The 16262-nt window shown below is 48.0% G+C and overlaps 3 protein-coding genes across 3 annotated transcripts in view; 2 read left to right on the top strand and 1 right to left on the bottom strand.

Moving 5' to 3' along the window:
- LOC123960721 (natterin-3-like) overlaps positions 1-16262 on the top strand; it is a 37670-nt gene that overhangs the window by 2310 nt on the left and 19098 nt on the right. The window lies entirely within an intron of this gene.
- LOC123960720 (SUN domain-containing protein 1-like) lies at positions 275-10674 on the top strand. The gene is made up of 16 exons (XM_046035643.1): positions 275-417; positions 701-781; positions 1939-2094; positions 3606-3681; positions 4106-4155; positions 4456-4703; positions 5393-5650; positions 6913-7005; positions 7080-7147; positions 7282-7426; positions 7619-7918; positions 8638-8722; positions 8939-9054; positions 9152-9319; positions 9405-9497; positions 9590-10674. The coding sequence occupies exons 2-16, from the start codon at positions 724-726 to the stop codon at positions 9719-9721; spliced, it is 2046 nt and encodes a 681-aa protein (XP_045891599.1). The 5' UTR covers positions 275-417; positions 701-723; the 3' UTR covers positions 9722-10674.
- LOC123959800 (scavenger receptor cysteine-rich type 1 protein M160-like) overlaps positions 12605-16262 on the bottom strand; it is a 7171-nt gene continuing 3513 nt past the window's right edge. The window contains exons 4-8 of the mRNA XM_046034087.1: positions 14289-14343; positions 14020-14081; positions 13650-13931; positions 13199-13272; positions 12605-13089 (exon numbers count right to left, since the gene is read on the bottom strand). Coding sequence (XP_045890043.1) covers positions 13039-13089; positions 13199-13272; positions 13650-13931; positions 14020-14081; positions 14289-14343 — 524 coding nt within the window. The 3' untranslated portion in view covers positions 12605-13038. The remainder of the gene's footprint in view (positions 13090-13198; positions 13273-13649; positions 13932-14019; positions 14082-14288; positions 14344-16262) is intronic.

Raw genomic sequence — 16262 nt, 5'->3', positions numbered from 1 at the left:
TCTTATAGGGCCGCTAGAACCTCCCCCACTTGGCACAGGAGCTTCTTATAGGGCCGCTAGAACCTCCCCCACTTGGCACAAGAGCCTCTTATAGGGCCGCTAGAACCTCCCCACTTGGCACAAGAGCCTCTTATAGGACCGCTAGAACCTCCCCACTTGGCACAGGAGCCTCTTATAGGGCCGCTAGAACCTCCCCACTTGGCACAGGAGCCTCTTATAGGGCCGCTAGAACCTCCCCCACTTGGCACAGGAGCCTCTTATAGGGCCGCTAGAACCTCCCCCACTTGGCACAGGAGCCTCTTATAGGACCGCTAGAACCTCTCGAAGGACTTGAAAATTCTCCAGAATCTGAATCTGTGTCCACTGAACGTTCTCAAAGGCCACTAGAACAAAACACAGCTACTTCTTTTTTCCAAGGTGAACTTCGGGGGTCCATGTGTCCTTTGTTTACGCTGTGGTTCTGTGGTGTTGTGTTCACAAAGGGTTCTCTGGTTTCCTCACTAAGGATCTGGTGCTCTGTCCTGACCCCCCCCCCACCTGTGTCCCTCCCAAACAAATGGACTGCGGCGCGTCACTTTGGCTGTTGCCGTGGTGAAATGCAAATCCGTCCTGCTCCCTGCCTGCTCCGCTCCGAGGACGTGGACCTGTTGGGGCGTCGGTCCGCCGGTGAGTCCTGACCGTGTTTCCTCTCCTGTTGCAGGTCGATCCGGTCGCTGTGGAGTCATGAACCTCAGGGAGTCCAGCACGAACCAGAAGGAGCTTCAACCCAGCGGATCTCTGTGTGAGTTACTACAGAACACGCTCGCGCCTCCTCGTGGCCACACGGGACGGCGGGAGTCAGGACACGGGTTTAAATAATAATGTAGCTCTTTGAAGAAGTTGATGTACTTGATTCTTGCAGGAAAATTTATATTCTTCCATAATTGAATTCAAAATGTGAAACTTCCAGATGTTTGATTCCACATAAAGTGAAACATTTCAAGCTCTTTTTTTGATTACGGTTTGCAGCTCATGGAAATCAAAACTCCAGGACCTCAAAATGTTTCTTTCTAAAAGAGAAACGTGGACCTGAGAAGAGCCTGCGCAGGTTTCCCGAGCCTTTAATCTCTCACCGTGAACTTTCCCACCATAGTCACGTTTCTTGAGATGTGTGTGTTTAAGCGTTGAGGCTTCTCGAAGTCGACAAGTCCAGATCGAAGCGAATGTTATTGTATTAAAGGACACCAGGAGAGACGCAGTGAGAAACTCAGACACTGTACAGCTGAGTATTTTAATAAATGCTTGGCCTTTTTATTAGTAAGTTCATTTCTATAACCCTCCAGGTCCCTCGCACCACATGTGGATTACTCCGCTGCTGAAAGTAGTCCCCAGTAGTTGCTCTGTTTCCTACTGTTTGTTCAGAAGCTACAGAGAGCAGCCGGTTCAGGAAATATCTGAGCCTCTGAAACAGGAATCTTTACACCTGTGAGGTGGTTTTAAAGATTTGCATCGAGAACAGAAGTCAGACTGCATCTGAGTCATGTTGGGATTTGTTAGTAGGCAAACTTGTTGGTCGTGTCGCAGTGTAGGTAGGATATTCAGTTAGTGGTGGTTAAAATATAATGGCAATACTTAAAGATCAAATTGAAACGGACCGTTACAACAAGACAAGATCAATTGGTCGTAATTTCTGCTCACGTACTGCATGGTTTTATAGGAGTTATAGCCGTCAGATGTGATGTGATCCGGGTCTGGAAAAGTCCTTGAAAATGATCTTTAGGAAAGAGAGGGGGCCCTGTGAGAGACAGAGAAAGTAACACTGGACTGATCCTCTTTGAAAAGTCTGCAGCGACACGTAATGACTTCACTGAAAATGGAGAGGAAGCAGTGGAGGCCTGGAACAGCTGGTCAACTTCATCTCTGAGTGCGTCATGTTGTTTCCCGCTTTGTGTCTGTCAGTTAAACGCACCTCATGCCTGCTGACGCCAACAGGTGACGACTGTGAGGGGAAAAGGCGCTCGGACACGGACGACGCCGTCGCCTCGCCTTCGGCCTCGTGGTCCTCAGTGGCTTCCTGTTTGTTGGGGCTGATGTGGAGCGCCGCCGTCTTTACAGGTTAACTAATGAATCTAACGAACGACCTGCAGAAACACATTTTCCACTTGTTGTTTGGATGAAATGAAAATATTAGTTTCACAGTCGTATTCCTTCAGTGCAGGACTAATATTAGACCAAAAACATCATCCGTAATTCATCTATCGCAGAACAACATCAGATGTTTTCCCTCTAAAAGAAGTCTGGGCCCATTAAAACAGTTCAGCAAACTGGTTTCATTTCTTTTAGTTCCTTCATTGAGGTAATTTAGAAAAATGTTTGGAGCCTTTTGTTAAATGTTTTAGTTTTTTAAAGTGACGACCAAGCTGCCAGCTGCCGACGGTGAATCCAGCCTCTCAAACTTAACCTGCCTGCGATAAAACCCGTAGATATAGATAGATAGAAACAAACTAGCTGTACAAGCTGAAGAAGTAATGATGAGTAACATGCAGGCTGTCTGAGCTCACACCTGTTTTAATTGATAGATGTCTAAAACATGAAGGACCAGCCCAAGGGACGTAAATGAGTCGGGCTCTGGCTGCAGAGGCGGCGTTCATTTCTAGCACGAACAGAAACTGAGAAGCTAAATAAAAATGTGAAGCTGCAGATGGAAAATAGAGACGGTCTGATTCAGTTCAGCTGTCGGGAATCGAACCGTGGAACAGCTTTTAATATCCTGCACCCTCTTCTTCTTCTCATGAACAGTTTGAGGATTTTATAACCTGCCCGTCATCTTATTTCCTCTTTGCCTCCTCAGCTTCGTGTCTCTGGCGGCTGACTCTCAGGGCAGCTGCAGCCGTTTGGCCTCTGACCAAAGAAATATGTTCAGCTTCTCGGAGCGCCGCACGCTCTGCAGGTTAACGCCGTGTCACGTCTTTATTTTACTGAAGCCCCCCCCCCCGACTGACTCCTGCTCTTCTTCTGATTCGCAGCATGTTTGTGTTTGATGTTTCTCTTCTGAAGTGGGTAGATGAGATGACGCTCGGTGTGCCGCTTCTTCTTCTGTTGTTCCTGTTGTCTTCTGCAGGGGATTGTTTTTTTTTTTATTTGAATCATGTCCAATAATCACAAGACGCACAAGCGCAGCGAGTCACAGCTTTTCATTTACAGACGATTTAACGCTTCTCAGGGCTCAAACTGGACCTTTGACTCTGTCAAACGCAGCCGGAGAGATCGTTTTTCTTCTTGATATTTGCGTCGCTTGGGAAGAATCCTCACTCGGAGTCAACAAACTGTCGTTTAAAAGCAGAAAGCCGGAACAGCTGCGGTGAGGAAACTGAAACCACGCAGCTCACTTCAGTTCGCTCAGACCGAATGAGGAAATGATGAAACAAAGGTGGTAATTAAAAAGTGAAAGTGAACTCTGTGCGTCTTGTGTTTGCTCTCTGGGTGTCCTGCCTCCTCCTGTTTAACTAATAACAGTTTCTCCTTCCTGCTTGCTGACCTGCAGCCTCCTGCTCAGCTGCTGAAAGGCTTCAGTCACTCGTCTCATCACGTAAAGGGATATTTAAACTGTGTGTTTGTGTGTTTAGGTAAGACGGCAGTGGTTGCGTACAGGTGGCTCAACAGACGATGGCATCCCATGACCGCAGGCTTCCTCCGCACTCGGCAAGTTTTTACAATAGTTTTATTTTGGTTGAGGCCGGCGGTCTGTAGTTAAGACGAGCTGCTGTTACAGAGAGGTCCTTGGTGTCCTTATCTATTAAAGTAGCACAGATTTCCTGCAGCCCCGTGTGATGTGTTCACTGTCACAGCAGAGGAAGAAGTCTAACGTATCCAGGCTACAGGAGCTTAGAAACACAGACGTCCGTCCTGCTGCATTGAGCCTGGATTACAGAAAACTTCTCCTGTGCTTCAGCGCTGACACGTATTTGATCATACAGAGTAGAAGTAATGTGCTGAAGGTTGCACAGCGTCCTGTAAATGTTTCAGCTTCAGACCTTCAGAGTGCAGACGATTTATTTTGTCTAACCAAACTGAGGCTCAAGCTGCTGCTGCTCTCTAATCGGACATGTTGTTGGTTCTCCTGCAGGTCTCCCCTCACGCTCCTCCTGGTTCTCCTCCCTCTGCTGCTCCTCTTCAGTAGGTTTCTGCACACAGTCTGTCATTTATCGGTCCGACTGCCTCACGCCTTTTATTTATAACCTAAACTCCACCAGGTGTTTAGTTTTCTTACACTCAAGTCACACTGATCATCTTATATTTCCTTTATTGGAATTAGCTGAACACACACCTGTAACGCATCAGCCTGTCCGTCTCCATCCACGCTACAATCTGATTTCCTCTTCAGTCAGCAGTTGTTTAACTTGTTAGAAACTGAGGGAGACTGGAGGTCATCCAGAGTCTAATTTAAACGCCGTGTTTCCGTTCTCGTCCTGTCAGGCCTGTGTTCGTTCGGTCCGGCCGGTCTACAGTCCGTCAACATCACAGAGTGGAGGACGGCGGTCTCTGACGTCTCCGGTCTGTCCTCCATCTACAGCTTCATGTCCCCCCAGAGCCAATCGGCAGAGGGCGCCGTGGAGGAGTCAAGGGAGGTGCGGCCCTACGTGGAGCTGACCTACAGCCGACCTCCACCGGCTGAAACGCCGTCAGGGGAGGAGGCACCGCTGGCGCCCGGTTCAGCTGTTAAAGTGAGTGTGTTATAAAGCTTCTGTACGTTTTAATACGTTCTGTATTCTAAACAAAGATCCTGCTCGTCTGGATTATTTAGTAGGTACAACATTTATGAATTTATTCTAAAAGATAAAAGACAATTAAAAGTAAAATCCTTCCCTGGCTCCTGCTTGTAGCCGGGCTCTCATCCAAACGCAGGCGAAGTCTAAAAATAGTGTGTGATTCTTATTGTTATGCCGGCCTCCGAGGAGCAAACAGTGAAAATATCTTGTGTAAAGAGAGAAAACTGAGAACAAACGACAAAAAATAAATACATTGCACAAGCATTTGGAAACGGGAGTTCTTCAATAAGTCACTAGTTACCTCCTCCGTAACCAGGCCCAAAGCCAGTAGCCCCTCCCACTGGCTTTCAGAATACAATAAACTCATTTTCCTAACTAGAAAAGAGGATCTACATCTGTTACACATATATTCAACAATAATTATTCCCATCCCCACAAACGTTTTCCTCCCCCTGAAACAGAAACACAAATTATTAATACAATTATGTAAAGCTGTTGGACTCGCCTTGTTGCTGAAAGCAGCTTTACAGATAAACTTCCCAGCAGTGTTTCATATCTTTTCCATATCTGGTGTCTTATAATCTGGGTTTTACTGTTTGGTCCAAAACTCTAATGAAAAGGTTAAAGTCTCTGTTGCTTCGCAGGACGAAGAGGAGGAGGAGGAGGCGGCGGAGTCTGTGCGGCTCGTTCGCCTGGAGCAGAGTCTGACGGCGCTGTGGGAGCGCGTGGAGGCCGGAGGGCGGCGGGCTGAGCAGAGACACAGGGAGGTGGCCCGGCTGTACGCGGACCTCCAGCACCAGGGCGACGGCGAGGGACTGGAGCCCTGGCTGAGCGGCCTGCTGGACCGGCAGCTGGACCAGCTCAGGAGACAACTGGACGAGGAGAGACGGCACAGGGACCAGGTCAGGGACATCTCTGGCAGGGATCTCAAGATGACTCAGACTTTGTTGCCCCCTGATTTATTCACCAATCATTTATTATGGGAAACATTATATTCAAATACGTTTCAGTGCAAATTGAACAGCGTGATTTTTAAGATCCATACTGATTTGAGATTCTCGTTCAATATTTCGATATATCTGCTTTTCAGAAACACTTAACGTAACATTTGTCTGTGTGAAGACCAAGAGACCGGGACATGATGCACTTTGAAAATTAAGTTTGGCGGGCCCTCGCACTTGTAGCGCATCGAGGCGTGAGGCGGCCGCGTTGCAGATTCTGGAGCTCCGCCGGTGCGGCTGTGAATTTGCGACGCGCTTCAAACGCTACATGAAGGTGCTATACGTCACTTCCCGTGTCCCCTTTTGGCGCTCTAGAGCACTTAGCAATACGACTATAAATGAGTGTAGGTGTGTTTGGGGCTGGACACTTATCAAGCACGTAAAGTTTTATGCACATGTGAGCATGTAGACTGTAGTTACAATAACTTCCTGTTTTATGGCGAATCGTAGATTTTGGATACCACGCCACAGGCACGCCGTTCCACGAAAACTCACCGTTTGCACAACTTTTAATTGTCAATGTGTTTAGACTGCACAGCACAAATCTCCGCAGTCGGTCGGAGTAAACGCCCAGGAGGAGTTCGTTAAAGTACAAAATGTGTAAATCGCCAAAAATGACCATTAAATCCAAAATGGCCGACTTCCTGTTGGATTTAGGGCATCGCTCCAAGAGGCTTTTCTGTGCGTCTGGACATGATACACGTACCACAGAAATTTCGTACACGTAGGTGAAACTTTGTCCGCGGGCTGCTCTGTAGGGGGCGCTAGCGAGGCATTTTGCCACGCCCATGCGTGTAACCAATCAAATATATAAATTTTCACCGCATCTGAATTAATGTGCGAAGTTGAGGTTACTTTGCAGGAAAAAGAGAAATAATTCCAATAGGGACCTCGCATGTTTCAACTTTATTGTTAACGGTCGTTGGAACAGAAGGACGGCTGGTCGCTGTTGGCAACAGGGAGCTGCAGAGCGCCCTCTGCTGGACAAACTGCAACATCATCGCTCGTAACACGATCGAAGGGTCCGTCTTTCGTCTCATTTGTCAGCTGTTATAAACTCTGCACTTAGTCTTGACATGTTGGTGGTCCTAGATTTTTACCGCCCCCTCTTGAAGCTCGAACAGGCCGCTGAGGATGATGGGAGTCTGTTTGTGTTCCCGTAGACTCGGCAGCAGGATCTGTTGCAGCAGCAGAGCCAAACGTCTCGTCTGGATCAGCTGGAGCTGCAGCTGCGGACGCTGGCTGCGAAGACGGAGGTACTGTGTGGTTTATATAAGCAGACGCTCCGTTGTGTTTGTTCGCTTTCAGGACACTTTTTGTTCTTCATCAGGAGGTGCAGCGGAGACACGAAGCTGCCGCAGTCCCACCCTCACCGACAACACTTCCAGCTGCCGTCAGGTAACCTTCAAGGCCTCGTCCTCGGCTGTAGTTTAGTTTCCAAATGTGAGCAGAAATAAAAGGCAGCAGTCCAACTTTGCTTTCTTCTGTGAAGGGAACTCTTCAACTATCTGTTGTCTTGTAACTTCCTCTAGTGTTGGTGCGGACCGTCTGTCCCATGATGCTTTGCTGGCGGAGGTTGCGCGGTTGGCGGCGGCTCTGGAGGACGTCCGGCAGCACGTTGAGGATCTGTCAGAGTGTCAGGGCGACGGCCAACAGCTCGACAGAATCCAGCAGACGGTGAGAGAGAAGACGCAAACCTCACTTATTATTAAAGTAACAGTGAAGACGCGGCGAGGTTCGCCTCGTCAGCTGGACCGTCACAGCTGCTAATGACGCTGAGCGGCGCCGAGCAAATGCTGCACAACCGTGATAATAAAAGGTCTCTCTCAGCTTCAGCTGTGAAAACCTTTCCCTCGTGTCCTCTGTCAGATTTCAGCGCACGTTTCCGCTCAGGTCCGTGAGGAGGTTCGTACTCTGGTCTACGGCAACCAGCTGGCGGTGAGGGGCGGGGTCTCCGGGGACGACGACGCGGGCCTCCCGGAGTCTCTCCTCCTGTGGCTGTCGCAGCAGTACGTCACCGGGGCCGACCTGAAGGCGTCGCTGGCCTCCCTGGAGCTCAGCATCCTGCAGAACATCAGCCTGCAGCTGGAGCAGCGCCGCAGCGAGGAGACGGTCAGAGAGGCCGTCCTGCACGCCACCGGGGCCGCTGGGGCCGCCGTGACCACGGAGGTGAGCGTGTTGGGGGTCTGGTCAGAGTGACGCCACTCTCATGTCTGTGCATTTAAAAACTTTATTCCCTTGGACAGAACGAGGCACGCCGTTTCCCCGCAGCAGCGCCTCTAAACAAATGAACAGGTTCTCTCTGAAAGGACTTTGTTCCAGACCGTTTCTTGGTAAAGACCAGGACCTGGTGGAGAACCTGCCCCGTAAACTAGAACTGTGGTCAGTCGTTTTTCAGTCCACGCCGTCACACCTGTCGTGAACGAGGTCACTGCTGTCGGCAGGAAAACCTGTCGTCGATTTAGAGAAGTGTTAGTGGGATCATTTTGGGTGAAGTTGTTTCCGTGCTCAGCCTCACGATCACGATCTGTCCCGGCACAGCAGGCGTAAAATGGCCTTTTGGTTAATTCTGGCACGTTTATACTTTTGTGTTTATTAGTCCCTGTTAATAAACCTGAAAGAAATGAGCAGTCAGGTAAGAGTCTTTTATTTTATTATTAGTTCACGCTTCTTCTGTCCCACATGTGGCGTTCCAGAGCTCTTACAGTCCTGAGGGGCTGGTTTTTGTAGACCGACCATCATTAAGTCTTTTGGCTCGGTCTCTTCTCTCCCTGTTGTAAATGTGACTGCTCGCTTGAAGTGGGACCATTTTTCTATTTTTAACGATGGTTGTCGTCACATTTTTAGACTCTTGTCGTTTCCTAATCCGCCTCTCTCGTCTCTCCCAGGACGTCCGTGTGATCGTGGAGAACGCTCTGCGCCTGTTTTCTCAGGACCGGACCGGCCTGGCCGACTACGCTCTGGAGTCTGGAGGTGAGAAACGAATCATCTTCATAATTCTGGTGTAACAGGATCAGTATGTTGTCTGAATAATGCTCAGACTCAAACCAACAGCCAGTCAGTCTGGCTTCCTGTCCCCGGCTCTCGGCCCATTGGTTCCTACTGAAGACATAAATCTTGACCGCACTATGATGTGACGCGTCGCCGTGAGCCGTTCCTGACGGGTGTGTGTCTGTGCTCGTCCTGCAGGGGGCAGCGTCCTGAGCACTCGCTGCTCACAGACGTACGAGACGAAGGCGGCTCTGCTCAGTCTGTTCGGAGTTCCTCTCTGGTATTTCTCTCAGTCTCCTCGGGTCGTTATCCAGGTACGGGCGGCTAGATTTTAACTACTTCATATAAATTAAAACTGTAATCCACCAAAGAGAAAGTGATCATGCAGAAACTCTCTCTGGCCTCCTGCAGCCTGACGTCCATCCAGGAAACTGCTGGGCCTTCAGAGGCTCCGCGGGCTTCCTGGTGATCCGCCTCTCCATGAAGATCGTCCCCACCGCCTTCTCCCTGGAGCACATCCCCAAAGCCCTGGCACCCAGCGGGACGCTGCTCAGCGCCCCCCGAGACTTCAGCGTCTACGTAAGAGAGAGCGAGGCGCAGCCAGCAGCTCCGGCCCGTCAGAAAGATGCTCGGTTTCTGTTCAGCTGTTTGTTTTTGTCCCCAGGGTCTGGATGATGAGAGTCAGGAGAGGGGGACGCTGCTGGGCTCTTACAGCTACGACCAGGACGGAGAAGCTCTGCAGACCTTCTCCGTCGCTGTGAGTAAAGACCGCAGAGTGCTCGTTTACGCGCTGATGACGGTGAGTTCGTGTTTCACGTCCAAATGATCCGTTTAATTTGTCCTGCGCAGGAGCAGAACGACCGAGCCTTCCAGATCATCGAGCTACAGGTGTCGTCCAACTGGGGTCACCAGGAATACACCTGCATGTACCGCTTCAGGGTGCACGGGACGCCTGAGGACGCCCCAGAGACGAGTATTTAATCCAGGGCGTGGAGACGGCAGAGCAACATGTCTGCTGTTTCCTGCTTCAGCCGCCTGCTGCTAACTGTGCCTGAGAAACCGCACGCTTCTCTTTCAGCTGCTCTCAAGTCTCCCCAGTGACCATAAACTCGCTTCCTTCCTTCCAGACCAGATGTGATCTGAGCGTCTGGTTTTCCTGTGGAAAAAGGAAACACTGACAGATTTGATGTGACGTCTATATGTTCTGTCAATAGTTAATATTTTTATATCAGTGTTTTGTATTTTCTGTGCTGAAGCTCCTTCATGTTTGAGCCCCACTTTTCTTTTTATCTGAACATTATTGCTGTCGAGAGCGGGACATGTTTTCCAACTCTTTATTCCCATTAATGTCCTGAAACTGACTGACCCTCCTGGTGAAGGGACAAAATCTCTAAACACATTTTTAAAGTTCAGCTGAAGATAAATCTGAAGCTTCGACAACTTGAATTCACAAATCAAACTGAGTTTTGGTCTTTTTAGAGAGAAATGTTGTCTTTGTGTTTCCACATTCACTGCATCCTTACCGAGCCGCAATAGAGGAACACAAAGAGTTTCAAACTAAAGACCAAATCATATTCAACTGTGGATTTTATGCCCCAGCACATCCACTGAAATGGCCTCAGGAGAGGAGGGGGGTTAATACGATCCATTATGACCTAAAACCTGCCAAATGTCCCCCATGTATGAGTATTTGGTCCCGCTCACAGCTGCAGCACTGACCATAATGTAACTTTCACAAAAAACCTCTTTCTCAGGAAGTTTTAGAAGATTTCAAGGAATAGATTTGCACCAAAGGCCTCGACTGCACTTATGTTTCTGTTTTATTTATTTTGTCTTCAGGTTAATGGAAGATTTAATTTTATTAAGGATTCTGACTAATGTATGTTTTTTGTATGTGATTTGAAGCTGGACGTAATAAAGACGTGAAATTTTAAGTTTTTATTGAAAGGGCGAGCGTCTGAATATCTACCAAGCTTTGTTTTGTTTCAGCTGGGTCAGTTTTTCTGTCAGCAGGATTACCTGGCGAACCTTACTTTGAAATCTTTGGCCGTGAACCAAGGAACAAGTTCACTTCTTTCCCTTTTGTGGTGTTCAGCCAAGTCAGAAGAGTGAAGAGTTCCCAACATGCAGAGCTGAATCAGACCAATGTCTTCTTAAAGTCTGTGTCAGCAGCCGCCCTTTGTCTCTATTAAAGTGTCCACGTTGGTGTGTTGTGACATCAGCTGCCAAGTTATGTGATGCACATTTGACAGATGAGGTGCTGAGCGTCATGAATAGCAGTTCTCATCTTAAAGAAAAGAATATATCCTCTCTCTCTACCCTCCACCCTCCCTCCACCCACTGAGAGGAGCTATGAGGCGAGGAGAGGACAGAAATCGGGGTTGGGAGAAGCCACGAATGGAAAGTGACCGACCTACAGAGAAACCGCCGCCCATAGAGCCTGGTCGCTAGTCCAGCTGAAAACCACCGATGCAGAACGTTCAAGGTAAAACAACTTGAAATTAACACTAATTGAACTAATGAAAATTAACCTAGGCAGTCAGATCACATCTGATTTAATGAATGTTTTGTGAACAGTCTTCACAGCTAACAAAACGTTACGTCTACGTTTGCAGACTCTTTTCTACTTGGAACTTGAAGGACATTATCTAAGGAAGGTTGACATGAAGGGCAACTGGACTTGGTTGAAGATACTTGAAGACTTTTTCATTTGTCATCTGAGAGAAACTCTGCTATTTAAAGAGCTGGTATTCTGCTCATGTTCAGGTTCCTCATCTTATTTAGAGTTTGTACCAGAGCAGGTTTACATGGTTATAGTTTTGTCCTACTGCACATTGCTGCAGCTCCTCTTTTCTGTGTTGAAGACTTACATACATCTCGTCTCTAAATGATCTTTGTTGGGAGTTGCACATGCTCAGTTCCTAGTTAAGGACTACTAGCCAATCAGAAGCAGAGAAGGGCGGGTCAGCGAGAAGCCGGTAAACAGCTCGGGTTCAGCCGTCCGTGTTGCCGACCGGCTCGGCAACACGGACTGGAGCGAGAGTTTCAGAGTGGCGAGTTATTAATCTGTATCCATAAAGTTTTAACTGAGCTCTGTCTCTACATCACAGGAACAACTTTATGTCCACTGACTGCCTGGAGGGTAGCTAGTGTTTGGAAGGGAGAGGAGAGCTGTGTGCTGCAGCTCGCCGTTTCTGAGGGCGTGTCGGAGTCGCCGCTCGGTGAGCGTTATGACGCGTATTTTCTTGTGACATCACAAGAAAGCGGAAGTAAAAGCTGGACTACAAACGAGCTGTTTTCAGTTCAGAGCAGAGTTTTCTGTGAGAGATGGGAACCTTTTCACTTTACAAACCTGTTACAGCACAAAAAAGATATAAACTCAATAAAAGAAAAAAGCCAAAAACCAGAATACCACAATACTACTTTAACCTTTGGTGGGGTCGTTGTCAAGATGATCGATAGCGCGGGTTCGTTAGAGCTTCTGGCTGTTGTAACGACAGCTGTTATGAAGAAAGCCGGGATAGAAGCCATGTAGGCCCAGCTCTGACTGAAGGCCGCTCCTCAAGCTCCGGTCTGGACTAAATGGGACTCGTGTTGGCCAAGCAACAGAAACCAGAGACTGATAACAACCCAACAGAGGTTAATTAGCTTGGACTCTCTACCAGTCATTCAGAACATATCTCCTTATGAGAGGCGTCTTCGAGTATCTTCAACCTAGATTTTAACTACAAACTATGACCTAGATGACTGAGAATCTTGCAGCTGGTGCAGCGCCGCAGCGAGGAGACGGTCAGAGAGACGGTCTACAGATGACTCTCATATTAAAAAGATGTACACACATTAAAGAGTCATAACATCTTCTGTCAGATATGATCATTTATTTATAATATTTGCACATATAATAAACAGCCAGGCAAGATATAAACTGTGATGCATAGTTGAATAAAGGATATGCTGACAAGGATCACCGTGTCTAATCATAAATGAGGGAGCTGAATATCATATGTTGGCCTGTTCAATCAAGACACTCTTAAGACGGATTCATTAATAATCACAGACAGGAGAGCAAGAGACGGACCAAAGCCCATGTGGATTGGTGGACGCCTCCAGTGTCCTTACAGGGGTTCAGAGCTGGCCCACGGTCCTGTGATCAGGATGGAAGCCATGAGCTTTCCCACAGAGGCTGAGCAATGTGATACTCCCATCGTTATAGCTCAGCCTCCGACCCCCTTTTGTTAAAACTGGGAACCATCACTCTGGTCTGTCAGTCCTTCAGCTCTGCAAACACAGAGGTTATGCTAATCCAGCTCCACGTTCTCCTGTGGGTCTGGCTTCTGCCCCCTGGTGGCCTGGAGAGACATGGCAGCACACAGATATGAGTCGCTGCATCACTGCTTTCTTCAGTTCAATGTTCAGAAGCTGAGCAGCCAGTCCTCTGATCAACAGATGTGTACGTACCTTATGGATGAAACAGATGGCAGCGATGAACAACAGCGGCAGGACCACCAGTCTGGAGATAACAACTGCTGGATCTGATGAAACACATCACATCAGATCACATGACATCATGGGTACAACATGAACTTCAGTGATGTTAAATCCCCTAAAATCACTTCAGCATGTAACTCTCTGATTCTGTTCTTACAGAGCGAGCTGCTCTGATCCTCTCTGTGTACTGATAGAAAGATGATTTACAGCCTGCTGCCTCTCTCCTTAATGCACCTGTCTGGCTGAAATGAAACAGGTGAGTGTTAACATCAACATCTGTACGTGGAACCACAGCAGGCTGCTTGAAGGGGCCACAGTTTAAAGTAGTGAGCGTCCAGGAGCAGGTCCACCTCTCTACCCTTCAGGAAGCTTTATCCCAGATAACTTTACCACAGACTGTCACTGTGACTGATGGTCCTACCTGAGCAGGTGATCTCCATGATGGAGGAAGAGGAACCTGATGACACACACTCCCTCAGAGCAGATCCAGACTCAACACAGTCAGAGCTGATCTCCCATCCAGGTCTGTCTGAGGAGTCCTCTCTGCTTCGTGTTGAAACAGCAGAGCCACAGTCCAGCTCTCTACAGACTGCAGCTGCTGACTTCAGGATCCAGTTAGAGCCATAAACTGGTCTCCAGTCTCCCTGTTTCACCTCCAGTGTTCCTGCACAGCGACTGGCTCCTCCCACCAATCTGACAGGTTCTGAACAGAAACAAGAGAGTCATCAGCAAAACAAAGTGTTTCATTAGAACAGAGATGAACCAAGTCAAAGCTGCAGCTCCTCTTCTACCTGAGCAGGTGAGTCCAACAGCTTTTCCAGGTGATGAGATGTTTCTAGCTGAGCCTGAGCTTCTACAGTCCAGGAGAGCAGACTCATGGCCTCCACACTGGAACTCTTTGGTCCACATCGGAGCCTCCACTTCTCCATAGAGCGCCCCCTGGAGGACTGAAGGAGCCCCACAGCCAAGCTCCCTACAGACCACCTCTGCATCCTGCTGGTCAAAGTCAGCTTCACACACTGAGGACCACCTCTGGTTATACTGGTTAGACTGGTTAGACTTCACCTCCAGTCTGCCTGAACACAGACCAGTCCCATTCACCAGCCTGACAGAGTCTGAAGAGAGAGAGAGAGAGAATCTTAATTTGTGTATGTATACATATTTCCAAACCACTAATTCCATTAACAATAATTATGTTGTCAGCTCGGTGGTGCAGAGTTCTGATGACCCCTATCCTATGCATCAGAGGGGTGGTGATAGTCAAGGACTAAGTATTAGTCTGTGTGTGGGTTTCCTGTCCTCTTCAGTGTGTACAGCACAGTCCAGAAAGGCCAAAATGTTGTTGCTGACATACTCTTGTGAACTTGATGTTACTGTCCACTGGGTTGGGTTTTAATTTTGGTCTGCGCTGAGGTTAGTTCTGTTGTTCAGGGTGTGTCTTTAAGCAGTTGGGTCCTTACGGTTTCTACCGCCTCCATGGTGGGGATACATGTGAACAAGGAGCTCCCATCATAGGACACCATGTTGTTCACATGAATCTCCACCTTGAAGGCAGTGGAAACCTTAAGGACACAGCTACTACAAGACAGATATGTGGACCATGGACAGTAACATCAAGTTCACACAAGAGGATGTCAGCAGCAACAGCTTGGCCTTCTTGGACTGTGCCGTACACTTTGAAGAGGACAGAAGCCTCCACATGGGGGTATATAGAATCCAAAGCACACAGGATTTGCTCTTTAACTCTCACCACCCTCTAGGGGTCTTCAGAACTCTGCACCACCGAGCTGACAACATACCAACAAGTGCCCAAACCCAAGGGAAGGAGCATAAACTCCTGAAGGATGAACAGTGGATACCCAATTAGACCTTTCTGTGGAAACAGCCACAAGTTTCAGGAAGAACACCAAATGGGTGGTAAGTAAATATGTAAGTAAACATTTACATTTGACAGATGCTTTTATCCAAAGCCACTTACATTTGAGGAACAACATACAAGCATCAACAGAGCATCAATACAGCACAAGATCTACAACTGACAATACATAATAGTAAGGGAATCAATAAATTCTAAGAAGAGCTAATGGCACCAATGAGGTAAATACCTAGGGAAGGAAGTAAGAGTTAACAAAAAAAGTGCAATCAATACAAAAATTGTGCAATCAGTACAAGATAATTGTAAGGGGATAGAAGAAGAGCACAGGAAGTGCATGTTGGAGGTTAGGAGTTAGAGGTGTTATAAGCGAAAGTGTTCTAGGAAGAGATGAGTTTTCAAGAGCTTCTTGAAGTTAGAGAGGGACGCCCCTGCTCTGATGGCGTGTGGTAGCTCGTTCCAACATCATGGTTTCACAGATGTGAACAGCCGGGACTGAGATTGCTTTGTGTGAAGGGATGGCAGAGCCAGGCGGCGTTCGTTGGAGGAGCGTAGTGGCGGAGAAGGAACGTAAACTTTATGCGTATTACGGAGCTTAGGCAGACACAGTAGCCACTCTGTATGCAGCATTAGTGACTTGAATTTGATTCGGGGGCCACGGTGGAGGTCACTGAGTAATGGAGTGACATGAGTCCTTTTGGGCTGATCAAAAACCAGACGCGCTTCTGTGTTATGAACCATTTGTAAGGGTTTCACCGCACAAGCTGGAAGACCTGCTAGGAGGGCATTGCAATAGTCGATGCGAGAGATAACCATGGCCTGTACCAGAAGCTGGGTGGCGTGCTGAGTGAGGTAGGGCCTGATTTTCCTTATGTTGTATAGAGCAAAGCGGCACAGCAGCAACATAGTCTGAAAAGGACAGCTTGTCATCAATCGTGACACCCAAGTTTCTCACTGCCCTGATAGGAGTCAATTTGTCGTTTGATGTTATGGTGGACAGACTGCTTGACTGGAATGACCAAGAGTTCAGTCTTGGAGGTTTAGCTGTAGGTGACAAGTAGTGCTGCAGGTAACGATGATTTTAGTATTCAAAGCTTCTATAGATTATTTCAACAACTCATCAATGTGTCATTTAAGAAGTACTTTTGCTTGGCAGCGCCC

This window comes from Micropterus dolomieu, linkage group LG21, assembly GCF_021292245.1.
Source record: "Micropterus dolomieu isolate WLL.071019.BEF.003 ecotype Adirondacks linkage group LG21, ASM2129224v1, whole genome shotgun sequence".
NCBI classification, from domain to species: domain Eukaryota; kingdom Metazoa; phylum Chordata; class Actinopteri; order Centrarchiformes; family Centrarchidae; genus Micropterus; species Micropterus dolomieu.
This window is presented reverse-complemented; position numbering and strand designations above follow the sequence as displayed.